Here is a 27,335-nt window from a genome sequence, read left to right as displayed (position 1 = left end):
CCAAGTGAAATCTGTCTTTACTGCTGCTAATTAGAATGAGTTTTCATGCCCATTTTCTTATAAAACAGTGATTTTCAAACTGGCAAATTTGTCAAGAACTGTTCACAGTTAAATATACATCAAAAGTGTCATACAGATTTTTTTTTTTTAAGCAAGTAGTTTTCAGGCTTTTACAACCATAAAAATCAAAAGTAGTGAGATCACATCATGAAAAAGTGTGCGCATCCAACCGTGAGAATCCAAACGTCTTTGAGCTGGCTGGAGTTCCTGTTGTGGAGAACGATGTTGTCCTGCAGTACGGCGTCTGTGTCGAACAGGGTTATACCCTTAAAAGCTGCTCAGCAGCTGCCAAATGAAACAAGAAGTTCTCCGTTGCCGGGGGGAAGTGATGCTGCTTTAAAGCTTCCAAAGTGATTTTAGAGTCTGCACACTCAGCAGACAGTGCTGACAAATTGGTGAGGATCTCTTTTGTCTTCACAGAAATATCCTGGAAAACAACATGTGCTTGTCACATTTAGTCAACTTTCTCTTTTTTTTTTTCTTTACAGTAAATACACATATTTAAGGTCAATGCTGCATCACAGTCAGCTCCAGAATTAATTCCTTCCTGTTACCACAAAGTTCTTCCTCATACACGTACGTACGTACATACATACTTCTTCCACCTATGAGAGCTTAAGTTTGGACTTTTTTTTTTTTTTTTAATTGTCCTGGGGCCTCATTTTTAACCGCTGCACGCACACAGGGCAGCACCTAAAAGATGTTTACCACAATATTAACGCATAAACTGTGATTTATTAAAATGTTCACACATGTACGCCAAACTGTGACCCCTGAGTACAAAAATTTGGAGAGGGTTAAAATGTGAGTAGCACCATTACACACATAATGATGACACATGAGTCATTTGTCATACGTTTAATTCCACTTAATAACAAACCACATATACATCTACTTTGTCATAAACTTTAAATATAGTGTTCTATGTGATCATGAGCCATCATTATTTCAGAGGGACTTCAATTGTTAAATTTTTTGGCAGATGTAGATCCAAACCACATGTTAATTCATCACACTGAAGCTGCTGAAATGTAAATATATATTAATGGAGGACACAATTGAACTGGATTATCGCCGTCATTTGGACAGTTAAGGTCCTGCCTGCTATTCTGAAACAACTACTGTCCCTCCTGCAATTTTATTTTAAAAAAATGTGCCCATGTCTTTTCACTGCTCAAAATTTAATAGGCGTGATTATTAAAAAGACAGCAGCAGCACAATGACATCACAGCAGTGCAAAGGATTCTGGGAAACCTAATGCTAAATAATCATCTACTTATTCTGATAATTGGACAGTTTTCTTCTTAAAGCTTGTCAAAGTTATGTCCATAAGGAAGCGTGATGTGGTGCAAAGGTCTTGTGGGTGCTCTTGAAAACTGTGTTACCACTAGTTGCATAATTATGTGTATGTGTGTGTGTGTGAGAAATCACAGACAAGCAACTTGATTTCTGTTTTAGATCCCACCCACCGCCACACACACACTTTCCCTCTTGGTAGTTGTGGTAAGTACACATTTCAGGGTTCATATGTTTTGGATTAGCCATTTGTGTTTGAATGTGGGGGTGTACAGGGCGGAATATGAGGCAGATCCACCTATGCACAGTTCAAAGTAGTGGCAGTCCAGGTGGAGATGGTGAATTTAAGTTAGATTGTAGGGAAAATGTGAGTGGTATGATTACACACAATGATGCCTTGTGCTAATGAGTCAAAACTCGTACATTTAATTTCATTTAACACCATCACATATTCATCTACTTCAAGTTTTATTTGTGACAGTGAGCCATAATTATTCCATAAGGACTTATCAGCTGTAAAATCTATATCAGATGACCCATTTTCATTTTAAACAACACTTAATATTTCATCAGTGCTCTCTCACACCACAGCTTTTGAAATGTAAATGCACGTACATAGCAAAAAATTTGATATCGCAAAAAACGTGAATAGTTTTTGGCAGTTATTTCAGAAAGTGAAAATTTTATATATTCTAGACTTAAGCATTTACACTGAACAAAAATATGGGATGGATTATCTCAGCAAGGGAGAAGCACTCTAACACAGATTTAGACAGATTTTTAAACAATATTTGAGAGAAATAAGTCTTATGTATATAGAAAATGTTTCAGATGTTTGAGTTCAGCTCTTGAAAAGTGGGAGCAAAAACAAAAGTGTTACATTTATATTTTTGTTCAGTGTATTTAAATTTTGTTAATTATGGCTTTCAACAAAAAAAGTAAAAAAAAAAAAAAAAAAAAATGCAGTTCTCAAAATAATACAGCATTTCAAGTCACTATGCAGTACAAACACCATGAATCTCTCAATCTGCTTCAGTACACACAACCACAATCATGGGGAAGACTGCTGACTTGACAATTGTCCAAAAGATGCTCATTGACACCCTCCACAAGGAGGGTAAACCACAGAACATTACTGCTGAAAAGGCTGGTTGTTCTGTACCAAAGCATATTCATGGAAAGTTGACTGGAAGGTAAACGTGTGGTAGGAAAAATAAATAAATAAATAAAAATGCACAAGCAACAGGGACGACCACAGTCTTGAGGAAACTGTCAAGCAACCTTTTCAAGAACACTGGGGAGCCACACAACGGAAGTGGGCTGAGGCTCGAGTTGGTGCATCAAGAGCCACTGTATACAGACTTGTCCATGAAAGGCTACAAAGTGTCACATTCCTAGTGTCAAGCTACTCCTGAACCACAGACAATTTCAGAAACAGCTGGACTAAGGACTGCTCAGTAATCCAAAGTCCTTGATTGAGATTACAGTAATTTTTGCTTTTCATTTGGAATCAAGGTCCCAGAGGCTGGAGGAAAAACAGAGAGGCACATAATCCATGTTGCTTGTAGTCCACTGTGAAGTTTCCAAGTCAGTGATGACTCGGGGTGCCAGTGCCATGCCATCTGATGGTGTTGGTTCACTGTTTAATCACTAGCTTTGTGGGGACTCTGATTTTCTTTTCCAGCAGGACTTTGCTCCTGCCCACAATGCTAAACTACTAACTGCTTTGTTGACCATGGTGTGTCTGTACTTGATTGGCCCCATGAACAATACCTCACATTTTTATGGTTGTACTGTCAAGAGGAAGATGAGAGACACAAGACCTAACAATAAAGCTGACGTAACATGTGTATTGATCTCACAGAGGAGAAATTAAGTTTCTTTAAAGACATGCTGAAGGCAGCTATCAAAGCAACCTGGGTTTCTACACCTCAGCAATACCAGACGCTGATCACCTCCGTCGCACTAACGCAATTTGTGCAAAAGGAGCCCCAACCAAGTCCTGAGTACATAAATGAACTTTTCAGAGGTTCCACATAGAAATCATCTTTTTGAACTGATGTTGTGAAATACTCTAATAGAGATATGCATTTTTTAAGCTGGAGGCTGTGATCAAAATGGAAAAAACAAAACGTACAAAAAACAAAAAAACGTAACTATACAAACTTAAAACATTTATATGTAGAGTCTAGAAAACACAAAGTTTTCACTTTCTGAAACACCTGACAAAAAAATATTGAAGTTTTTCCATGATATTGAAAGTTTTTTTTTTTTTTTTAATTGAACCTGTACATTAGTTGTGGACATGACTGGAATATCAACATCATTTGGGCAAGGTGTGCAGCAATCAGTCTACCCACATTAACAGCATCTGAAAATGGTGCTACTTGCTGCATTTCTTTTGTCACCACACAAAATGTTTCTCAATTTCATCTCACAAGCAACTCAATTTCTGTTTAAGAAAAGTTTCTTTTCTTGCACATCCGGTTGGGTGCCCTGATAAATAAATGTTTACACCCCTATTCCACATGGCGCCTTTCAAGTACAATCATCCAGCATCCATACAAAGTGCAAAAATGGGATAAAATGGGATATTGGGCCAAGACAATCCAACATGTTGAATATTTACGATTTGAGGTCTGAGTGGTCCCGATGTCCTTCAGAGCAGACAAGAGCGCACTTAACACGCCACACACAGCAGGAATATCTGATAAGATTATCTTTAAAGCCATCATGATAGTCAGGGCTTCCTTAAGATTGTTGAAAGGGGAAAATCGAGTCAGAAATCAGCATAATTATCGTGCCGTGTGAACCAGGCATAACAGGCTGGCTTATGAAGTGCCGACCTGGCAACCCACCCAAAAACAAAAGTAAAGAGCTGTACCCGACTAAGTCATCAGCCATAACCACACCAAATGCTGCTTCTGCTTCAAAACTTTACCCCAGTCAAACAAGTTTCAAGCTGTACTCACTAGGAACACTTAAAAGATGTTGAAACATGACTGAAGCTGCTAAAGCCCCGGTCACAAGGCACACCGAAGCCAAAACGAAACAAGAAATCTGGACGTACACGGACTTTCAGAGACATTGTTTAACCATCGTCCAGCTTCGTTTCTGTAGCTGCCGCTTTGTCAGAATTTTCAAACTGTTGAAAAATGTGAATGACATTGTGGACGACAACCTCAATTCGTCCATATTCCTTTTTGCTTTCTGTCCTGACGGTTCATCATTGTTTGCGCAGTTCCCGTACCGTCAGCGTTCCGTTTGATTGTCATCCAACCTCCCAAGTCCGACGTCTTGCACAAACATTGACGATATCTGAACGGATCAATAACTAAAGCTCCAACAAGCTGAACGTGACTTGTCCATTTGTGGGATGAAAAGCAATGTTGTCATACAGAAACAATAGCGGCAAGAACGAATGATCAACTATTTTAACTATTTACGCACGTTGCTGCCGTTTCTGGCTGCAACGTGCATGTGTGCGCACACGTTGTTGTAGTAGTGAAGACAAACTTGTTGTCAAGGCAACTAGCTCTCGCAGCTGCAAAGCATCAAAGTCGCTGTTCGCTTAGTTTCGGTCTTTTATGCGCTCTGCACTCGCAGGATTTTCGGTGATGGGAGAAGTGTCGGCTCATTCGTCCACTTTTTTTTTTCCTCCCCCTGTCTGTATATACAGTAGTGTATCTGCGAGGCATTAATGTTATTGGTTTGAAACCAAGATTTTGCTCGTTTACTAGTGTGCTTGGTGTCATTGTCTTGTTGAAACACCCATTTCAAGGGCATCTCCTCTTCAGCATAAGGCAACATGACCTCTTCAAGTATTCTGACATATCCAAACTGATCCATGATACCTGGTATGCGATATATAGGCCCAACACCATAGTAGGAGAAACATGCCCATATCATGATGCTTGCACCACCATGCTTCACTGTCTTCACTGTGAACTGTGGCTTGAATTCAGAGTTTGGGGGTCGTCTCACAAACTGTCTGCGGCCCTTGGACCCAAAAAGAACAATTTTACTCTCATCAGGCCACAAAATATTCCTCCATTTCTCTTTAGGCCAGTTGATGTGTTCTTTGGCAAACTGTAACCTCTTCTGCACGTCTTTTATTTAACAGAGGGACTTTGCGGGGGATTCTTGCAAATAAATTAGCTTCACACAGGCGTCTAACTGTCACAGCACTTACAGGTAACTCCAGACTGTCTTTGATCATCCTGGAGCTGATCAATGGGTGAGCCTTTGCCATTTTGGTTATTCTTCTATCCATTTTGATGGTTTTCCGTTTTCTTCCACGCATCTCTGTTTTTTTGTCCATTTTAAAGAGTGTGCATATCATGAATGCTTGGTCTTGTTGGATTTGTGAGAATCTACTGGTACCTTGTTTCCCATGTAACAATTAGAAATATACTCAAAACCTGGATTAATCTTTTTAGTCACATAGCACTACTATTATTCTGAACACTACTGTATAGTAATGGTAAATGCCACACTGGCAGAACCATTTATGAACATTAATACACATATATGCAATTTATTCTTGTAGGACAGAAGGTATGTCCCCTCTCCAATCAAGTTTTTAATCAAACTACGCTGTTCTTCTGAACAATGTCTTGAACGTCCCATTTTCCTCAGGCTTTCAAAGAGAAAAGCATGTTCAACAGGTGCTGGCTTCATCCTTACATAGGGGACACCTGATTCACACCTGTTTGTTCCACAAAATTGACAAACTCACTGACTGAATGCCACACTACTATTATTGTGAACACCCCCTTTTCTACTTTTTTTTTTTTTACTAATAGCCCAATTTCATAGCCTTAAGAGTGTGCATATCATGAATGCTTGGTCTTGTTGGATTTGTGAGAATCTACTGGTACCTTGTTTCCCATGTAACAATTAGAAATATACTCAAAACCTGGATTAATCTTTTTAGTCACATAGCACTACTATTATTCTGAACACTACTGTATAGTAATGGTAAATGCCACACTGGCAGAACCATTTATGAACATTAATACACATATATGCAATTTATTCTTGTAGGACAGAAGGTATGTAGTGCGTGAGTGAATGTGGTGTGTGTGTGTGACCCCCATCCGCCCTTCCCGATCACCCTACAAGATCGTACTCAAAGCCGACTGACAACTTCTATCAGGAGGGACCGACCACCAAAACAACATGAAGACAGACAAAAACGAAAGACAAGTGGTGAAAGCAATAACTGAAGTGAGGCACCGAGGAGATGGTGCCCCACCATAAAACATGCCTGAACAAACCACCACACATGAACAAGCAGTGACAGCGACAGTCTGTTTAGTTAGTGAGCATTCATTCCCTAATCTAGGACACCAGAGTCTTGATCCCCTTGAGAGCACCCAAAACCAAACTGTGGTGTCGGCCACGAACACGTAACCAACCACACACAGAGACCCAGATCACAGCTATATATCCGATCACTACTGTGGCTGGTGTGTTGGGCCAAGATAAAAGTACAGAACCCTACCATAAGACATGGACCACTCCGGCGCGTCGGAAGCCATATGGCTGACCGCAAGCGACAATGGAAAAGGGCCCAGGACGCAGGGCCCCAGGAGGAACCAGGTGAAAAAGGGAAGCGGAGGGGCACAGGGACCAGGAAGGGCAGCCACCAGAGCCACCGGGAAAGCATGACGGACCAACAAGGGAGCGGCCCAACAGCGCCGGAACACACCCCCGACACCGCCCCGCCCAACGGAGGCACAGGAAGTAACCCCACACCCGAGGGAAGCACACAGGATGCCAGCAGGGCCCACCAAGAGGGGGGACCCAGAACCGCACCACCCCGCCCATAGCACCGGAGGGAGGAGTGAGCGGCGGCAGGAAAGGGGGGCAAAGGAGCCACCGCAACTGAACCCAGAGCGCAGGCAGGGACCACCAGCACACGAGGGCGGGGCCCGGCTCCCAGGAAAGAGGCGAGACCCACCGTCCATTTTTTCTTGATGATTTGTGGCTTTTTTTTTTTTTTCTTTGTTCAGCTAACGCCGTATGCCGTGTGACCGTGCCTTAAGACAACAAGTTACCACGCACTAGTGATGATTTGGCAAATAGTGATAAAATTTCACCCCGATTTCAAAACTGCCACCAATGATAGCCATAACTACTACGTATGCCACCGATCAAGAAATTACTGTGATGCTTCAAAATGCCCCCCAATTTGCTATTCGGGATGAAATGGGAAGGAACCGCGCTCTATGGAATAGCCCCCATTACCCAGCTTAATGTGTTACCTTAAATATTCATGAGGGGTTTTGCATTGACCATTTATGGTTGAATGTGGGCATGCAGAGGACGGCATATGAGGCTGCTCAACATGCACACAATTACAGGTAGAGTATGATTTATTTTTCTTTTGTAATGTTTTTATTTTGCATGCCATTTTTACCTTATATACAGTTTTGGTATAAACGAGACCCCAGATCTTGAAAGAAAATTGTAAATAAATATTAATTCTAACTGTGTATGATGGTCATTGCAGGTCATCAGACCTCACTGACTTAAATAAAGCCAATAGAAAAATTTGGTTGGGAAAGTACTGGTAGTATGTGTCGCAACAGGAGAAATCTTCCAGACCCAATATCAAGGTGTTCAAGTTCAGTCTTGGCATTTTGGCAATATTTATCATACCAGAGTCATTGTAATGTGTCAGCTTAGCCCCCCCCCCCCACCCAAGACAACACAAACGGTCTGGATACACTTTCTGAAATTCTTGGAATATCCTTTTCCAACTCAGCCATCAGTTCTTCCCAATACCTGTAGTGCAGATGTCTCTGTTGTTAGGGCAGTTTGCTCTGACAGAGAGTGACAAAAGCAGCTAGGGACAATCCACAAAGCACACGCCACCACATGGCAAAACTACAGATACGCAATGAGTCACATCCAGATTGTGAAGTGTCCTGCCAGGTTGTGATGTCTGATGCCAAATTTACTGACCCTCCGACAAACAATAAAGTCAGTGTGCAAAAAAGTATGAAGCGTCTGATTACAAAGCAGTTAGTGTTTATGAATCAATGAGTGTTTCTGACTCTGTATGTAAAAGTATCTTTGCAGAGGTTCCTGTCAGTTAGACCAAGTACTTTTGGAGCCGAGGATGTAGTACAGTCACACTGTAGTTTGTAGGATTCTCACCTTGATCACCTGACTATCTGTCCTCTCAGCGTCTTCTGCAGATTGGACAATGAAGAGACCAATATCCTTGTGCAATTTCCCCATAGTCATGGCTTCTGTGGTGTCAAAGCCAACAGCAAACTGAGTGAAAGATGCTCAGAAACTTTTTTTTTTTTTTTTTATCTGAGGAAACTGTACCTTTAGCATTCTGGGACACTGTAATGATGCTGTCTGGAAGGTTCACATAAACATCAAATAAGTCTGATCTGTTGCTCACTTCTGGATCCACAAATCCAGCTATATAACCTGTAGAGAAGAACGGCATATTAGAGCTCACATAATGCAGTTCCCCATCATCAGGGGATCAGTCATCACAGGGAGCAGGCTCACTGCAAACTTTCAACCCTAGAACCCCCCCTCACCAGGACATTTCTTTAGATCATCCAACTCTGTGTCATTGAGGTGCACGTATGGGTGCAAGATCGACCAGTCTTTCCTGTGCCATGTGAGAGCTGGGAGAACTCTGGAGAGAAGGGAGGCACCAAACTTAATATGTTCCACCACACAAAGTAAAGATGACAAAAGATTAGTTTTCCATTTTGAATCTCAGTCTCAAATTCACCTCGTAAACTCCAACAATGCTTCAATTCGTGGGTGATGGACGACAATCCTCTTCTTCAGCATGAGGGCAGTGTACAGGATGACAGTCTCCAACCCGAACTGTGACACCACATCTGAGAGCAAAAAGAGACACGGAAGTCAAATGACTCATGATAATCTCAACTGGAGCACACCAATTTAAAGGGAGGGGGGGTTACTGTACCGATATTAGGGAGTTAAAAACATAATACTGAGGCTTTCAACTACTAAGAAACTACTCAAAAAGAACATCATGTCTAAGTATCATAAAGAAGCAAATATAATTTGATTTATATGGAATGCTCAATTTATAAGTGGGACTCGTATATTTGAATGTGTGGGTATGTATATGCGTATGTAGATATATAGATATGGGTAGGTGTATATGTATATAAGTGACTGTGTATATGTATGTATGTATATATTTATGTTTGTAAAGTATATAAGTATGTATATAGGTATATATGGCACAGCCCAAGCAGAGGGTCACCCCCAAGAGCCTGGTCTGCTTGAGGTTTCTTCCTTATAGGAAGTTTTTCCTCACCACAGTTGCCTAGTGCTCGCTCTGGGGGTTGGTAAGGTTAGTCCTTACTGGCGTAAAGTGCCTTGATTCGAATTTCTTGTGATCTGGTACTATATAAATATAATTATAAGTGAATAGTATATTGATGTGTATGTCTGTGTGTCGACATGTAGTAGTGAATTTGTATTTATGTAAATATGACTGATAAGAATTGCTGGACTTGTACGAGCAGGGGTGGGCGCTAATAAGCTTTGCTTCAGCCCACACCCTTTCGGACTCACTAGTTTTGTCTGTGTTTGTTTGTGGAATTGTTCATTTTTTTCTATTTGAATATTTTGTGTGCCGAATAAAACTTTGTCACTTGTCACTAATTCCTATCATTTCTGGATCAAACCCTTATGGCAAAAATGTAATTGAGGCTTGATGTTTTGCAGTTTTAATATGAACTTTATTATAACTAACAATAAATATAACCAACCAAAATGCGTCACTCTGTCTTCATGGACACTGGCAGTCACTGTGTTAGATCACTCAGCATTTGCATAAAATAGGCTTATCCATTTTGTCTACGCCCGTCTGGCAGCATAATGATCACTTGTCTCTTGTCTCTGTGAAACTCCCATTCTGAATAAAAATGAATGGCAGTTGGTCGCTTTGTCTCAGTTTACTGTAGCTAATGTAACTAAGGGGTGTTGGGGGGGGTCACAGTCATGCAATGACAGTCTGCAACAGCCAAACTGTTTTCCTGTATTGTTTCTTCAGTGAAATAAGCATTTTTATGAAGCAGCATGGTGTAAGTTGCTGATATTAATGAAGATCCAAGATTTCATTGACTTCCTGGACTTGGACATGGGAAATACAACTGTGCAGTTAAGAGTTTAACTTGGACAGTGATGTTCATCTCTCTGAATAGTCAGTGAGTGAGATAAAAACCCCTTTGGAGAGCTTATGAGGTCTGAGCAACATCTGAGCAATGCATGTGATTAGTTTCTCCATACAGGAGATGTCTTGAAGATGTCATTACAAACAAAGGCTTTTGTACAAAGTATTAAATAATTTTTCCCCTGTGTCATTCCATTTTATTACACATAACTTAATCTCTGTACTTTGTTTTGGTTTCTTTGCATGTAAGGATTACTTGTGTTATCATTGGCATCTGGTGAACATTTATTTGCTGAGAAAAATGGTGACGTGCTCAGTACTTCTTTTACCTGTTGTATGCAGAGATCTTATTCCAGGAACATAAAATAAAGCATTAACCAACCACCATAACAGTGACCGAATGTGTTTCAAACATTTTCATCATATATGCAAGGTGAAATTGCAGTTAACACTCTTGCCTCACAGCAAGAACCTCAAGAGTTTAATTTCACAACTGCCAGTTCCTTTCTGTGTGATGTTTACACCATGTTCTCCAAATGCCTGTGCGGGTTTCTTCCAGACACTCCGGTTTCCCCCAGTCATTAAAAACATGCATTTAGGCAGAACATACGCTTAACAGGTTTTAGAAGAACTACTCAACCCTTTTATTTCCTGTTAATTACATAATTTTTTTAATGTTAATTTACTGTCTTAATGTATTTACAAATTGTTTAGGTTCTTGTTATCATATACACACACACTATTATTATTATTATTATTATTATTATCAGCATTAATATTATTATTTCATTTTTACTTCTATTTTGTCACTTGATTTTTAAATGGACCATAATGGAAATAAGTGTTTTCATTTTCTTGTGTCATCCATGTATTTTTAAAAGGTATTTACAATTATATTATGTAGTTACATTGAACTTACTAAATAAAATCACGCACACACTTTTAATATATAGATGAGTTACTGCCCCCTGCTGGAATGGCATGCAAGTCCAGAATTTAATTATCAATGTCCATTGTTCAGTGTTGTTAGCTAATATATGTAGCTTCTCTAATAATATTAGTCCTATAAATGTTCTGTTTTGACAGCGTTGATCGAAAATACAAAAGCATACCAAATGGGAAATATCAGCTCTCCCCAGTTTGTGCGTGAGCCTTGTGTTCTTTATAATTTGCAGTTGTTTAATTCATTATTACAATCCTGTTGTCGTACATACCATTTGTACACGTTCAATGAAGCCCCTCTATTAATCAGTCAAGCATTTGCAAGAGGCTTTGCATGTACATGTACATGAGCTTTTGACAAAAGCGCAAGTTATGCAAATCAAGGAATATTTGTAGATCACCATCTGTGTATTTGCTGGTATTAATAAGACAAATTTAACTCCACTGGAAGTTAGCCTTGGGTTAGCTGAAGTTAACGTGCACGCTAATGCCACAAAATGTGTTATATGGTTACAAAGAGCGTTTTCAGTTTTAGAAGTGTTTATTTCTCACTATTGTTTACATAATAAATGACAAAGAGGATATATTTACACACAAATGAAACAGAGTTTTGCAGCTAGCTCCCAGCCTGTGATGTCACCATGCTAAGGTCTGTGAAATAAGTTCAGAGGTGTTATTAGGTTTCAAAAACAGCATTTTCGGTTTTAGAAATTTTATTTCTTGCTAGCTTTTATGTTCCCTGTGGCAGTAATAGAACTGGACTTATGCTGTACACACACAGACGGACGGACAAACGGACAGATGGACGCCAGGTCTTTGCAATACCCGATGGCCATATGTTGGCTTTGGGTAAAAATAAGTCAAAATAAGATACTTTTTGCATTTCATACAACATTTATCTATAATTGAAATCCAAATTAAAGTGATTAAAGAGAAAAATCAAATTGGCCAGAAGTGTAAAAGATATTAATTCCTCCAAACAGCAATGATAGCTCACCTTTGACTGAACCAGCCAAGTATGCCTTCCGGACATCATAGTCCTTGATGAGAAATGAGCCGTTCTCATCACTCTGGCAAATGCCTTTGGTGAGGACAGTGATGTAAGCCTCCATCATTTTCACTGGACTGCCATGTTTGATGTACATCCTGATTAAAAACACAATCAACCACTCAAAAACTTAACCTAGAAGCTGTTACTAACCTCATTTAAAATATACATACATACATATCTGACATCCACACTGTACCTGCAGAGTATTCTACTGAGTGCAGCGTACTTCTCAGGGTTGAAGTCTTTCGCTGTAATAACTATTGAAAAGTGAGTCACCTTAAAGGGAGACAAAAGAAAACTATGTCAATATGTAAAATACATGAGTCACAAATGAAAACCTGTGAATCCCACAAAATCTGAACATTTGTGGATTTAACAGCATTGAAATAATTTCCACAATGCTTATAAGTGATGGTTGAGGCTGTGCAGGTGTCAGACAGGCACGTGGGTGAACCACGGGGGTTATGTGGGTTTTGTTCAATACAGTTGAAATTGATAAAACATCATAGACAAGGGGAAAAAAAACCTAAATAAAACACACACACCCCCGAGTATTTTTCAGCATTTTTGCCCTATTTTCTTCACTGTTTGTAAGCTACTTGTACAGGTGTTCTCCTGAATATCCATTTCCCTTGTTCTGTCACCCTACCGTGTCCAGGTCAGCTAGTAAATGTGATCACACCATTTCTTTATCTCATCAATTTTGTCCAATCTTTATCATGTTATTAATTTTCTTGTTTAATACATTCTGCAGATACAGTTGTGTGCAAACCTCTGGGCACCCCTGATAGTTTTCATGATTTTCCTTTATAATTTACTGGTTGTCTACATCTTTCCTTCCCACTGTAGCCAAGTGCTTGCTCACAGGGGGTCGTTTTGACCGTTGGGATTTTACATAATTATTGTATGGCCTTGCCTTGCAATATGAAGCGCCTTGGGGCAACTGTTTGTTGTGATTTGGCGCTATATAAAAAAATTGATTAATTAATTAATTAATCAGAAATTTCAGTTAAATATATCATATAGCAGACCAACACGCTGTTATTTGAGAAGTGAAATGAAGTTTTTAGCATTTACAGAAAGTGTGCAATAATTATTTAAACAAAATTGGGCATGTGAATAAATTTGGGCACCCTTGTCATTTTATCAATTTGAATACATGTAGCATTAATTATTTGAACACAAAATTGGTTTGGTAAGCTCACTGACCCTTGACCTCCTTACACAGGTGAATCCAATCATGGGAAAGAGTATTTAAGGTGGCCATTTACAAATGTTTCCCCTCTTTGCATCTCTTCTAATGAGTGGCAACATGGGAGCCTCTAAACAACTCTCAAACGACCTGAAAACAAAGATTGTTCAACATCATGGTTTAGGGGAAGGATACAAAAACTTATCTCAGAGATTTCAGCTGTCAGTTTCCACTGTGAGGAACATGGTAAGGAAATGGAAGACCACAGGCACAGTACTAGTTAAGGCCCGAAGTGGCAGGCCAAGAAAAATCTCATAAGCTGAAACAAAGGATGGTGAGAACAGTCATAGTCAACCCACAGACCTGCTCCAAAGACCTACAACATTATCTTGCTGCAGATAGTGTCTCTGTGCATTGTTCAACTATACATCGCACTTTACACAAAGAGATGCTGTATGATGCTGTAATGCAGAGGAAGCCTTTTCTGCATACATACACAAAGAGATGCTGTATGATGCTGTAATGCAGAGGAAGCCTTTTCTGCATACACACCACAAACAGAATCGCCTGAGGTATGCTAAAGCACATTTGGACAAGCCAGTTTCATTTTGGAATAAGGAGCTGTGGACTGATGAAACAGTTATTTGGACATAACAAGAGGCAATATGCATGGCTGAAAAAGAACACAGCATTCTAAGAAAAACATTTGCTACCTACAGTAAATTTGGAGGTGGTTCCATCATGCTGTGTGGCCAGTGCAGGTACTGGGAATCTTGTTAAAGTTGAGGGTCACATGAATTCTAGTCAATATCAGCAGATTCTTGAGAACAATGTTCATGAATCAGTGACAAAGTTGAAGTTGTGCCGGGGCTGAATCTTTCAACAAAACAACAACCCTAAACGGTGCTCAAAATCTACTATGACATTCATGCAGAGGAACAAGTACAGCATTCTAGAATGGCCATCTCAGTCCCCAGACCTGAATATTATTGGAAATCTTTGGTGTGATTTTAAGCAGGCTATCCATGCTTGGAAACCAACAAACCTGACTGAACTGGAGATGTTTTATAAAGAAGAATGGTCCAAAATACCTTCAACCAGAATCCAGACTCTCATTGGAAGCTATAGGAAGCATTTAGAGGCTGTTATTTCTGCAAAAGGAGAATCTACTAAATACTGATGTATTTTTTTCTGTTGAGGTACCCAAATTTATGCACTTGCCTAATTTTGTTTAAAGAATTATTGCACAAACCCCGCCTCATGCTCTATGACTGCTGGGATAGGCTCCAGCCCCCCACGACTCGACTGGACTAAACAGTTGAAGATGAGTGTGTGTGAATTATTGCACAATTTCTGTAAATCCTATAAACTTCATTTCACTTCTCAAATATCACTGTTTGTCTGCTATATGATATATTTAACTGAAATTCCTGATCCAAACAACCAATGATTTATCAAGGAAAATCTTGATAATCATCAGGGGTGCCCAAACTTTTACATACAACTGTACATGACACCATGAACAGCTACTCTTATATAAGAATGGGTTAGGAGTGTCATAATGTTGTCAGGTTGTTTGGAACATATAGTGATCCAACATTAATAAAAATAAAAGTATGAGAACAACATGGTCAATGTGTTTGTTTGATGTACACTGAAAACACCTTGACTAATAATAACTTCAAATATCAATTAATACTGAGAACCACCTGTGAGTGCTGGAGGTGTTAAAAAGAATAAGCCTACATGACAATTAAAGAGCCATTTATGGAAGAACCATTACCCATCGGAGGACCGCACAAACACTGCGTATAGCCGGTACAACAAGTTTCAAGATTCTGCAAATGAAACGACACGCTGGTGTACTGAGTAACATACATCAAATGTACTGACAGAGAAAATCAACAACACCTGATAACATTTCTGTCCAGTGTGTAGCCTGCCTCATGTCCTATATGCCCTATGACTGCTGGGATAGGCTCCAGCCCCCTGTGACCCTTAATTGGAGTAAATGGTTGAAGATGAGTGACAGAGTGAAATTGAAATTGTGACAGTTCTGAAGAAAAACACCAAAACAACAGTCAGTGTGATAATGCCAATGTGCTCTACAATCCACTGTTCTATAATGACAGCAGAAATAAGAAGACCAGACCATAAGATTCAAACCACTCAATCAGCAAAAATAACTGGAATTTGAAAAAAGGTACAAAGACGTGATACAACAATTCTGGAACAAAGTTTTATAGACTAGTGACATCAAGATTACCTTTTACCAAAGTGATAGAAAGACCAAAGTGTGGAGGAGGAGGAACAGCTTACCTCTGTGTAAATCTAATATGTTTCTCATATATTTTGTAAAGGTTAGTGAGATATAAACACTTCAAAATCTAAAAATGCTGTTTTTGTAACCACATAACACCTCTGAAGTGATTTACAAGACATCTTACGGAGAGGTTTACATCCAGGCCCCGGGATTACCCATGAAGTGGCAAAGCCAACTGCTTGTCACCCTCATTTGTAGCTAATGTGACTGTACCTTTAGAGCTTGGTGGTGCATTTTTATGCTAATATCAAAACAAAGTTGTCTTTATATCACTGTGTAATTTAATGATTTCCAGCAATGAATTTATGAAGTGGAGGCTGTTTGTTTTCATCACAGCAAAAAAACAGAAGAGTTAGAATCAAATGTTTCTTCTATAAACTGCTGAAATGTATATTGCATTTCAATAATATCATATGTTTGCAGAAATAACATCTATATCAGTACTCGTGTTTTTTCCACCATGTCTGACACACTGCTGTATAGTAAACATATAAGTAAGTTATGCTCAGAGTGCTGATTCAAGCGGTCGTAATTAGATTTGACTTGCCTGCATGTGACACAGATCTAACTGCATCTGGTGCAACTGCTTAAGAACAAATCGTGTATATTTCATGACTCAAACAAATACTTAAAAACAACAACAACTGATGTATGAGTCTAATTATGCTTCCAACAAGACATTAATAACTCTGGATTGAGACACTGTACCTTACTCAAAGCTGTTGGTTCTTGTACTTCCACTGTGGTGATATAATACCAGGTACGGCAGAACTGACCAAACATAAATGTGTGGAAGTCCTGGCTGTCCTGTGTCAGACAACACTTGATGAGCAGGAGTTCCCTCAGTTCTGGACCCACAGACGGATAGCACCACACCCATAGCGTGTCTCCATTCACATCTTTCTCTGGGTGGATTAAAATAAAGGGTCAATGAATCTCAACTATGCAAGTTTAAGGAAATTTTTCCACCTGACAATCTCAAATATACAGATAAGGACAAAAGTAACAGCCCCACCCCACCCCCTATGAAATTTCTCAATTTCATAGAAATCTCAAGTGCTTTTTTAACAGAGCAAGGAATTTTCAACACAGTATTTCTAAACATCTTAGTTTTATTCTGGATGCTTACATTATTTCCTGCAAAGAACACCATTTTCTACTGTGCAACACGGTGGTGGGAATATTGTGCTGTGGTGATGCTTCAGTGCATCTGGAACTCAGAAACTTCTCAAGGTGGAAGGAAACATTATGTGATGTGTGAAGTTTTAGAAATAAAACCTCAAGCAGTCAGCAGCAAAACTGGGTCTGGGTCGTGGTTTTGTCTTCTAACAGGACAATGACCCAAATCATACATCGCTCCTGGTGAAGAACTACCTCCAGAAGACCAAAGTGAACATTACTGACTGGCCTGCACACAGCCCTGACTTAAATACCACTGAAAATCTGTGGGGCGAACTTAAGCTCAAGGTCCATGCTAGAGAAATTGGCCATAGACAAATAGGCTGGATTCCTCAGGAGACATGTCTGAGACTTGCTGAAAACAACTACAGGAAAAAGAATACACAACTGGCTATTACCATCAGAGGGGATGGTGTTCTTTGGGTTATACGCCTCAGTTCTTTCTCCAAACCTAAGCAACATCTCTGGTCAAAAAGCCCCAGTTTTGTCTCATCTGACAAAAGGACATGCTTCCAGTATGCATAATCTTTCTCCAGTTTGTCCTCAGCATGTTTCACTCAGGCTTGAAGGTGTCTCTTCTGCAGAAATGGAGTTTTTCTTGGTCTTCATCCTCACAGTCCTGTGTAGGGCTCTTGTGATGGTTTTCTTTTAGACTACAATTCCTGACTTGGCTAAGTCATTCACGGGTGTCTTGGCAATTGTTTGGGGGTCTTTAGACACATCTCTCTCAGTTTCCTTTCCAGTCTTTGAGACCTTTCACTTCCTACCTCTGTCAGTCTTGTTCTGTAGCGTCTGGCTCTCTTTAAATTTCTTGATGATACTTCTCACTCCAGTTCTTGGATACTTGGAAATGCTGTGATAACTCCTCCCGATTTGTGAGCATCAACAATTCTTTTCTTGTCTAAACTGATTTCTTTTGTTTTGGGCATGATGCTTTCTCAAGAGACAGCTCAAACCCTTACTGAAATTTTTATACTGTGTTTACATTGGAAGATAATCCTCAGCTTGAACTTGATTTTACAAGCTTTGAGCATTACAAAGTCAAAGCACATCATTGCACAACAGTGGTTTGTGCAATGGCTCAACAAATAAGGTCCGTTCTTAAGGGGCTTATAATTTTGACACGGGTAGTTCCTAGTTTTTGTGAAATAGTTTTGTTTCTGTGTGCAAAGTAAAATAATGTAAGCACCCAAAATAAAACTAGGATGTTTAGAAATGCTGTGTTGAAAATTCCTTGCTCTGTTAAAAGCACTTGAGAAAATTTAGAAGAAAATGTTAAATTTCTGGGTGGGCACTATTAATTTTGTCCTCATCTGTACCTTTAAAAAAAAAAAAACTTCAAGTTGAAAATAGAATTTTTTAATAGGAAAATTGCAATATATTAGATTTGTACTGAATTAGACAAATTAAGACAAAAACAAAATAAAATGTGTGTTTAAGCTCCCCACCCCACTCACAAGTATTGCTTTTTGACAGGCCATTTAAAAGCTGCAACTAGAAAAAGAAAAAAAAAACATGAGTGATAGCCTTGAAATATTGAGGATAAATGTCTGGAACTACAACTCCTTGAATGTGTACTCTCAAACTTGCAGCTCAAGTTTTAGTATAGAATGCTGGGTCCTTGATTCCTCTAAAATCTGAGTCTGTGATTCCCCCCGCAGCAGATTTAAAGACTTCCACACAATTTTAAAGTATGAGGCCAGGGGTCGAAATACATTTTTTTAACCTACTTGCACTGGTGCTAGTAACAAACAAAAATTACTTGCACCAAAAAAAAAGTTACTTGCACAACCAAAAGTCACTTTAGTCACTTTCAAACCGGGCCCACTTCGAGTTGCTTCTTCCTGTGGCATCATGACGACGCAGGAATTTCTGCGTCAGGTGCACGCAGTAGGGGGCACTCCTTGTGGGAGGAGTCGTCCAGCCCCTCATCGGAATTCCTTTGTCTGAGAAGTTGCTGAGAGACTGGCGCTTTGTTTGATCAAAATTTTTTCTAAACCTTTGAGACACATCGAAGTGGACACGGTTCGAAAAATTAAGCTGGTTTTCAGTGAAAATTTTAACGGCTGATGAGAGATTTTGAGGTGATTCTGTCGCTTTAAGGACTTCCCACAGTGCGAGACGTCGCTCAGCGCTCTCAGCCGCCGTAGTCAGCCTGTTCAAGCTGAAAATCTCCACATTTCAGGTTCTATTGATCCAGGACGTCGTGAGAGAACAGAGAAGTTTCAGAAGAAGTCGGTTTCAGCATTTTATCCGGATATTCCACTGTTAAAGGAGATTTTTTTAATGAAAGACGTGCGGACGGGTCCGCGCGTCGGGACGCAGCCGCCGCGACGCTCCGCCACAGGAAAAACACCTCTGTTGAAAGCCTTAAGGACAAGTTGGAACATGTCCTGCCTGTTAAACAATTTCTCATATACTCACTCCACTGAGAGCCATCAAAAGCCGCCTGGATTTTACAAATGGTTATCAACACGGAGGTGTTTTTCCTGTGCCGCCGCACCGCGTCGGCTGCGTCCCGACGCGCGGATCCGTCCGCACGTCTTTCATTAAAAAAATCTCCTTTAACAGTGGAATATCCGGATAAAATGCTGAAACCGACTTCTTCTGAAACTTCTCTGTTCTCTCACGACGTCCTGGATCAATAGAGCCTGAAATGTGGAGGTTTTCAGCTTGAACAGGCTGACGACGGCGACTGAGAGCGCTGAGCGACGTCTCGCACCGTGGGAAGTCCTTAAAGCGACAGAATCACCTCAAAATCTCTCATCAGCCGTTAAAATTTTCACTGAAAACCAGCTTAATTTTTCGAACCGTGTCCACTTCGATGTGTCTCACAGGTTTAGAAAAAATTTTGATCAAACAAAGCGCCAGTCTCTCAGCAACTTCTCAGACAAAGGAATTCCGAGGAGGGGCTGGACGACTCCTCCCACAAGGAATGCTCACAGGCGAATGATGTCACCGACAGGCGTGGAAAAACTCACGCATGTGCACAAGGGTTCAAGCATGTCTGACGTAAAAACATATGAATGAAATCCATATAGTTTTTGAAAAAAATAAAAAGGACCGTTACTTTATTGACAGCCCTCGTACTTCATGTGGACATGTCCTGTCTCTGGCAATCAGTCTGTGAGCAGGACTTATGTCCTTTTTTTAAACACAGTGATGAGAGAATTTGTGCAGAGAGCTTAGGAACTAACAGCCTGCAGCCAGACAGTTTTTTTTTTTAACATGCGCGCGCGAACGAATTGTCACAGCAACTTGCTCCATGTATGAGAGTCATAAAACACAGGGAAGACAAACAACACACTAGAAATTGTTTTTTTCCTTATTTATTCCTTTATTGGCTCATTCTACTCGTGCTTATACACTCAACAAAAATATAAAACGCAACACTTTTGGTTTTGCTCCCATTTTGTATGAGATGAACTAAAAGATCTAAAACTTTTTCCACATACACAATATCACCATTTCCCTAAAATATTGTTCACAAACCAGTCTAAATCTGTGATAGTGAGCACTTCTCCTTTGCTGAGATAATCCATCCCACCTCACAGGTGGGCCATATCAAGATGCTGATTAGACACCATGATTAGTGCACAGGTGTGCCTTAGACTGTCCACAATAAAAGGCCACTCTGAAAGGTGCAGTTTTGTTTTATTGGGGGGGGGGGGAGGGAGATACCAGTCAGTATCTGGTGTGACCACCATTTGCTTCATGCAGTGCAACACATCTCCTTCGAATAGAGTTGATCAGGTTGTCAATTGTGGCCTGTGGAATGTTGGTCCACTCCTCTTCAATGGCTGTGCGAAGTTGCTGGATATTGGCAGGAACTGGTACACGCTGTCGTATACGCCGGTCCAGAGCATCCCAAACATGCTCAATGGGTGACATGTCCGGTGAGTATGCCGGCCATGCAAGAACTGGGACATTTTCAGCTTCCAAGAATTGTGTACAGATCCTTGCAACATGGGGCCGTGCATTATCCTGCTGCAACATGAGGTGATGTTCTTGGATTGGCACAATAATGGGCCTCAGGATCTCGTCACGGTATCTCTGTGCATTCAAAATGCCATCAATAAAATGCACCTGTGTTCTTCGTCCATAACAGACACCTGCCCATACCGTAACCCCACCGCAACCATGGGCCACTCGATCCACAACACTGACATCAGAAAACCGCTCACCCACACAACGCCACACACGCTGTCTGCCATCTGCCCTGAACAGTGTGAACCGGGATTCATCCGTGAAGAGAACACCTCTCCAACGTGCCAAACGCCAGCGAATGTGAGCATTTGCCCACTCAAGTCGGTTACGACGACGAACTGGAGTCAGGTCGAGACCCCGATGAGGACGACGAACATGCAGATGAGCTTCCCTGAGACGGTTTCTGACAGTTTGTGCAGAAATTCTTTGGTTATGCAAAACGATTGTTTCAGCAGCTGTCCGAGTGGCTGGTCTCAGACGATCTTGGAGGTGAACATGCTGGATGTGGAGGTCCTGGGCTGGTGTGGTTACACGTGGTCTGCGGTTGTGAGGCTGGTTGGATGTACTGCCAAATTCTCTGAAACGCCTTTGGAGACGGCTTATGGTAGAGAAATGAACATTCAATACACGAGCAACAGCTCTGGTTGACATTCCTACTATCAGCATGCCAACTGCACGCTCCCTCAAATCTTGCGACATCTGTGGCATTGTGCTGTGTGATAAAACTGCACCTTTCAGAGTGGCCTTTTATTGTGGACAGTCTAAGGCACACCTGTGCACTAATCATGGTGTCTAATCAGCATCTTGGTATGGCACACCTGTGAGGTGGGATGGATTATCTCAGCAAAGGAGAAGTGCTCACTATCACAGATTTAGACTGGTTTGTGAACAATATTTGAGGGAAATGGTGATATTGTGTATGTGGAAAAAGTTTTAGATCTTTGAGTTCATCTCATACAAAATGGGAGCAAAACCAAAAGTGTTGCGTTTATATTTTTGTTGAGTGCAGTTGATAAAACTTGAATAAAGATACACACACCCGTGCTAGTGAAGTATAAAATTACATGCACCACTCGAATAATACGTGCACTAACTAGCACATGAATGTACTATTTCGAGCCCTGGAGGCTGATAATTTGCAGCATGCCAGCCATATACAAGAAGCAACATATTTTTAAATAAGTTAAAACATTTCAGACTACATAAAATTCAAAAATGATATACACACACTTTCACACAATTTCAGTGCAATATTTTTCCAGGTATGACACCAATTTCCATTAATAATGTATCCATGGTTTGTAATAGTGTTCCCTCTCATTTAGTGTCTTGACTTCATTTAAAGCTTGTCTCCCACTGACCATTTCTGGCCCCAATTAACACCCTAATTTCAAAAATAAGGAAATTGGGCCCCAATTGTCCACATCAGCAGTCCAAAGCTGTTATATATGATTACACACTAGGTCACTGCTGATTAAAAGCACAGGCACTACTGGGAATGCTCACAAAAGTACTGTGTGCAGTCTATGCACCAATATATGTAGTTATAGCACCATGTTACCAAAGCTAGAATCAGATAACATCTGAAAACCGTTTTCTGATGAATAATGCAGCATGCCTTTCATGGTATTATGAACTTATATAATATTTCCAGAGGAAATGTCAGCAAACAGTGAGTCTATCAACACACTACCCTGCACATGGGCTGCTGTGCATGATTGTGAGCCACTCTGGTGAATGAAAGTGCTCTGCTCCAAAATAAAAAATAATCGGTATTGCATTGTAATATGAGTGAAGCGCCATGCAGCAGCGCAAAGCTCACTCTTGGTAGATGAAGGCACAAACTGGAAACGGCACAAAAAATCTGCCCAGTGGGGAAAAAAAAGCCACAAACCAGACAACAATGTCGTTAAAAAGCCACAAACCGATGGTAGACGAAGCCGCAAACCGGAAATGATACGGTGAGATGTTGACGAGCTTCACTTGTTTATGTCAATCAATCAATCAATCAACTTTTTTCTTATATAGCGCCAAATCACAACAAACAGTTGCCCCAAGGCGCTGTATATGTCCGCGACATATACATATTATTAGTCTTTAATAGTAACCTGTCATCAAAGTGACTGAGCGGCCAAATGTACATTGAAGCAGAAATTATTTATTTCAAGATGCAAAATAAAAAAAATAAAATGCATAGATATTATATGAGGGAAGCACCGCACAGCTCTATGGTAGATGAAGGCACAAACTGGAAATGGCACAAAAATCTGCCCAGTGGGGAAAAAGCCACAAACTGGACAACACTGTCATAAAAAGCCACAAACCGAAGCCACAAATCAGAAAAGACAAAGTGAGATGCTGGAGAGCTTCGCTCATTCATGTTCGCGACATATACATATTATACTGATAGATGATCTTCTTCTTTGTCTTTCGGCTGTTCCCGTTAGGGGTCGCCACAGCAGATCAATCGTTTCCATCTCACCCTGTCCTCTGTATCTTCCTCTGTCACACCAACCACCTGCATGTCCTCTCTCAGCACATCCATGAACCTCCTCTTTGGTCTCCCTCTTCTCCTCCTGCCTGGTGGCTCCATCCTCAGCATCCTTCTCCCTATATACACTGGGTCCCTCCTCTGCACATGTCCAAACCATCTCAATCTCGCCTCTCTGACTTTGTCTCCAAACCATCCCACCTGAGCTGTCCCTCTGATATGTTCATTCCTAATCTTGTCCATTCTTGTCACTCCCAAAGAGAATCTCAACATCTTCAGCTCTGCCACCGCCAGCTCTGCCTCCTGTCTTTTTGTTAGTGCCACTGTCTCTAAACCATACAACATAGCTGGTCTCATTACTGTTTTGTAAACTTTCCCCTTCACCCTTGCTGATATTCTTCGGTCACAAATCACTCCTGCCACCTTTCTCCACCCACTCCACCCTGCCTGCACTCTCTTCTTCACCTCTCTACCACACTCTCCATTACTTTGAACAGTTGACCCCAAATATTTAAACTCATCTACTTTCACCACTTCTACTCCTTGTAACTGCACTATTCCACAGGGCTCCCTCTCATTCACACACACATGTACTCAGTCTTGCTTCTACTGACTTTCATTCCCCTTCTCTCCAAAGCATATCTTCACTTCTCCAGACTAGACTCAACTTGCTCTCTACTCTCACTACAGATCACAATGTCATCTGCAAACATCATAGTCCATGGGGACTCCTGTCTGATCTCATCCGTCAACCTGTCCATCACCACTGCAAACAAGAAAGGACTCAGAGCTGATCCTTGGTGTAATCCCACCTCCACCTTGAATGAGTCTGTCATTCCGACTGCGCATCTCACCGCTGTCGCACTATTCTTGTACATGTCCTGCACTACCCTAACATACTTCTCTGCCACTCCAGACTTCCTCATACACAACTCTTCTCTTGGCACCCTATCACAAGCTTTTTCTAAGTCCACAAACACACAATGTAACTCTTTCTGTCCTTCTCTGTACTTTTCCAACAGTATTCTCAGAGCAAACATTGCATCTGTAGTGCTCTTTCTTGGCATGAAACCATATTGCTGCTCACAGATCTTCACCTGTTTTCTAAGCCTAGCTTCTACTACTCGTTCCCATAACTTCATGCTGTGGCTGATCAGCTTTATGCCTCTGTAGTTACTGCAGCTCTGCACATCACCCTTGTTCTTGAAAATAGGAACCAGCACACTTCGTCTCCACTCCTCAGGCATGCTCTCATTTTCCAAGATTTTATTAAACAATCTGGTTAGAAACTCTACTGCCATCTCTCCTAGACATTTCCATGCCTCCACTGGAATGTCATCTGGACCGACTGCCTTTCCACTCTTCATCCTCTTCATAGCAGCCCTCACTTCTTCCTTGCTAATCTCTTGTACTTCCTGATTTACTCTCACCACATCATCCAGCCTTTTCTCTCGCTCATTTTCTTTATTCATCAACTCTGCAAAATATTCCCTCCACCTTCTCAGCACACACTCCTCACTTGTCAGCACATTACCATGTGCATCTTTTACCACCCTAACCTGCTGCACATCCTTTCCAGCTCTGTCCCTTTGTCTGGCCAATCGGTACAAGTCCTTTTCTCCTTCCTTACTATTCAACTTCTTGTACAGCTCGCAATATGCCTTTTCCTCTTTTCCTTTGCTTTTGCCACTTCTCTTTTCACCTTACGCCGCATCTCCTTGTACTCCTGTCTACTTTCTTCATCTCTCCGACTATCCCAAAACTTTTTCGCCAACCTCTTTCTCCTTATGCTTTCCTGGACCTCTTCATTCCACCACCAAGTCTCCTTGTCTTCCTTCCACTGTCCAGATGTCATACCCAGTACTGTCCTAGCTGTCTCCCTCACCACATCTGCAGTACTTTTCCAGTTGTCCAAAATTGCTTCCCCCCCTAACCAGTGCTTCTCTCACCTGCTCGCTAAATTTCACACAACAGTCTTCCTCCTTCAGCTTCCACCATCTGATCCTTTGTTGAGCTCTCACTCTCTTCTTCTTCTTTACCTCTAAAGTCATCCTACAAACAACCATCCTGTGCTGTCTAGTGACACTCTCTCCTGCTACCACCTTACAGTCTGTGATTTCTTTTAGCTTGCATCTCCTATAAAGAATGTAGTCCACCTGTGTGCACCTTCCTCCACTCTTATATGTTACCCTGTGCTCCTCCCTTTTCTTAAAGTAGGTATTCACCACAGCCATTTCCATCCTTTTTGCAAAATCAACTACCATCTGTCCTTCCCCATTCCTATCCTTGATACCATATCTACCCATTACTTCCTCATCACCTCTGTTCCCTTCACCAACATGCCCATTGAAGTCTGCTCCTATCACCACTCTTTCATGCTTGGGCACTCTCCACCACCTCATATACTGATAGATGATAGACAGACATATTATTCACTTTTGTGGTTGTTACATTAAACGTTTTTGAACAAGTTCAAAGCTTTCATGATTGGTTACTACATTGTACAACGCCACCGCGTACCCGATTGTTTTAAACCAGAAACGTCTACAAACATCCACAATCTAATCAGAAATCAGCTATAGAAGTAAAACAACATGGTAGTGCACGCTCGCAGGCAGTTCACAAAAACAGAATGACTGTGCAAGGAAACTAGTGAAGGAAGTCAAGACACATATGACAACTCCAAGTCATCTTTTGCCACTAAACAGTCTGTACGATTGAAGTAAATGAAATCCAAGACATATTCAGTGACTTGCAGATATTCTTGTAACCATCCCGACTTGTCTCACGAAAACCAGGTGTACAGGGGACCATTTGTATATAAAATAATAGTTGTATTTAGCTTGTCTAATTACTTGTGTGACCTGAAAAATGTGGCTGTGATCCCTAAATGGTTAATGCAATATTTTAGATAAACCACTTGAATTAAAGATGAAAGTCTACATTACACATTTTATGCCACCTTTCATAACATTAACGCACACCGTCAGGCTGATGGCACACTTTATGCATTATTACACTGACGTCACGTGCTCGTGCGTGACACAAAGGTCACTTGGTCAAAAATCAGGTTAAAACAACTTACCGATGAGTCCGACGCTTAACATAAGCTGTGTTTCAGTCGCTGCCATGTTCCATACCTGAAGAGTTCACAGGCATAAATTAAACGGACACAACGCCCGCTCGCTGCACATATCGTTCTTTATCTACAATAGGAGCTGGTCCAAAACCAAAAAATCAAAATGCGACGCTGGACAAGCTCAGTAAAACAAGAAACATGTTAAAACTTGTCAGAAATAGACATCAGACTTACCGTTAAGGGTGAAAAATCTTTTCTTTCTTCCGGGACGGTAGGCGGAGTCAACTCACACAGCCAATCGCGCCGAGTGATACGTTTGCTGTAATGGTGAGTTCCAGTCTCAAAAGAGACCTCGGAAAAATGGAACTCAATTTTTTTAAAAACCTTTAATGTGATGAAGGCAAAGCCTTTGACCCAGCAGGGTAAAATTCGAATAGGTTGCACAGTGTCCACGACTCGTTCACACGAGGCACGAAATTAATATGTGCCAGAAATTTTGAACATTTCAAAATGATCACAGTTCACGACAGTTTACGACGAGTTTA

The 27,335-nt window shown here is 40.8% G+C and overlaps 1 protein-coding gene across 4 annotated transcripts; it reads right to left on the bottom strand.

Moving 5' to 3' along the window:
• On the bottom strand, positions 1 to 27,090 carry dennd10 (DENN domain containing 10). 4 transcript variants are annotated; one of them, XM_034184891.1, is made up of 10 exons: positions 27,025 to 27,090; positions 26,797 to 26,851; positions 16,763 to 16,959; positions 12,736 to 12,815; positions 12,486 to 12,634; positions 9,125 to 9,236; positions 8,925 to 9,025; positions 8,701 to 8,808; positions 8,524 to 8,618; positions 320 to 487 (listed from the first exon to the last, which is right to left on the bottom strand). In XM_034184891.1, the coding sequence occupies exons 2-10, from the start codon at positions 26,840 to 26,842 to the stop codon at positions 320 to 322; spliced, it is 1,056 nt and encodes a 351-aa protein (XP_034040782.1). In that variant the 5' UTR covers positions 26,843 to 26,851; positions 27,025 to 27,090. The 4 variants fall into 4 exon arrangements, with proteins under 4 accessions (XP_034040783.1, XP_034040785.1, XP_034040782.1 ...); XM_034184892.1 differs by lacking the exon at positions 27,025 to 27,090 and having other exon boundaries at positions 1 to 487; positions 26,797 to 26,842; XM_034184893.1 differs by lacking the exons at positions 26,797 to 26,851; positions 27,025 to 27,090 and adding an exon at positions 18,691 to 18,710.
• Positions 27,091 to 27,335: the final 245 nt, after the last annotated feature.

This window comes from Thalassophryne amazonica, chromosome 13 (genome assembly GCF_902500255.1).
Source record: "Thalassophryne amazonica chromosome 13, fThaAma1.1, whole genome shotgun sequence".
Classification (NCBI taxonomy): domain Eukaryota; kingdom Metazoa; phylum Chordata; class Actinopteri; order Batrachoidiformes; family Batrachoididae; genus Thalassophryne; species Thalassophryne amazonica.
The sequence above is the reverse complement of the archived record's forward strand: the minus strand, read 5'-3'. Positions and strand labels throughout refer to the sequence as shown.

What these genes read in the sequence shown, in the direction of transcription:
- dennd10 (XM_034184891.1), bottom strand. Translation starts at nt 26,842, where the DNA reads ATGGCAGCGACTGAAACACAGCTTATGTTAAGCGTCGGACTCATCG. An exon ending in CTTGGCTGGTTCAGTCAAAG is followed by an intron (nt 9,237 to 12,485) that starts GTGAGCTATCAT and finishes TTTTGCTCTCAG; the next exon opens with ATGTGGTGTCACAGTTCGGG. An exon ending in CAGATAGTCAGGTGATCAAG is followed by an intron (nt 488 to 8,523) that starts GTGAGAATCCTA and finishes GTTGTTTTCCAG; the next exon opens with GATATTTCTGTGAAGACAAA.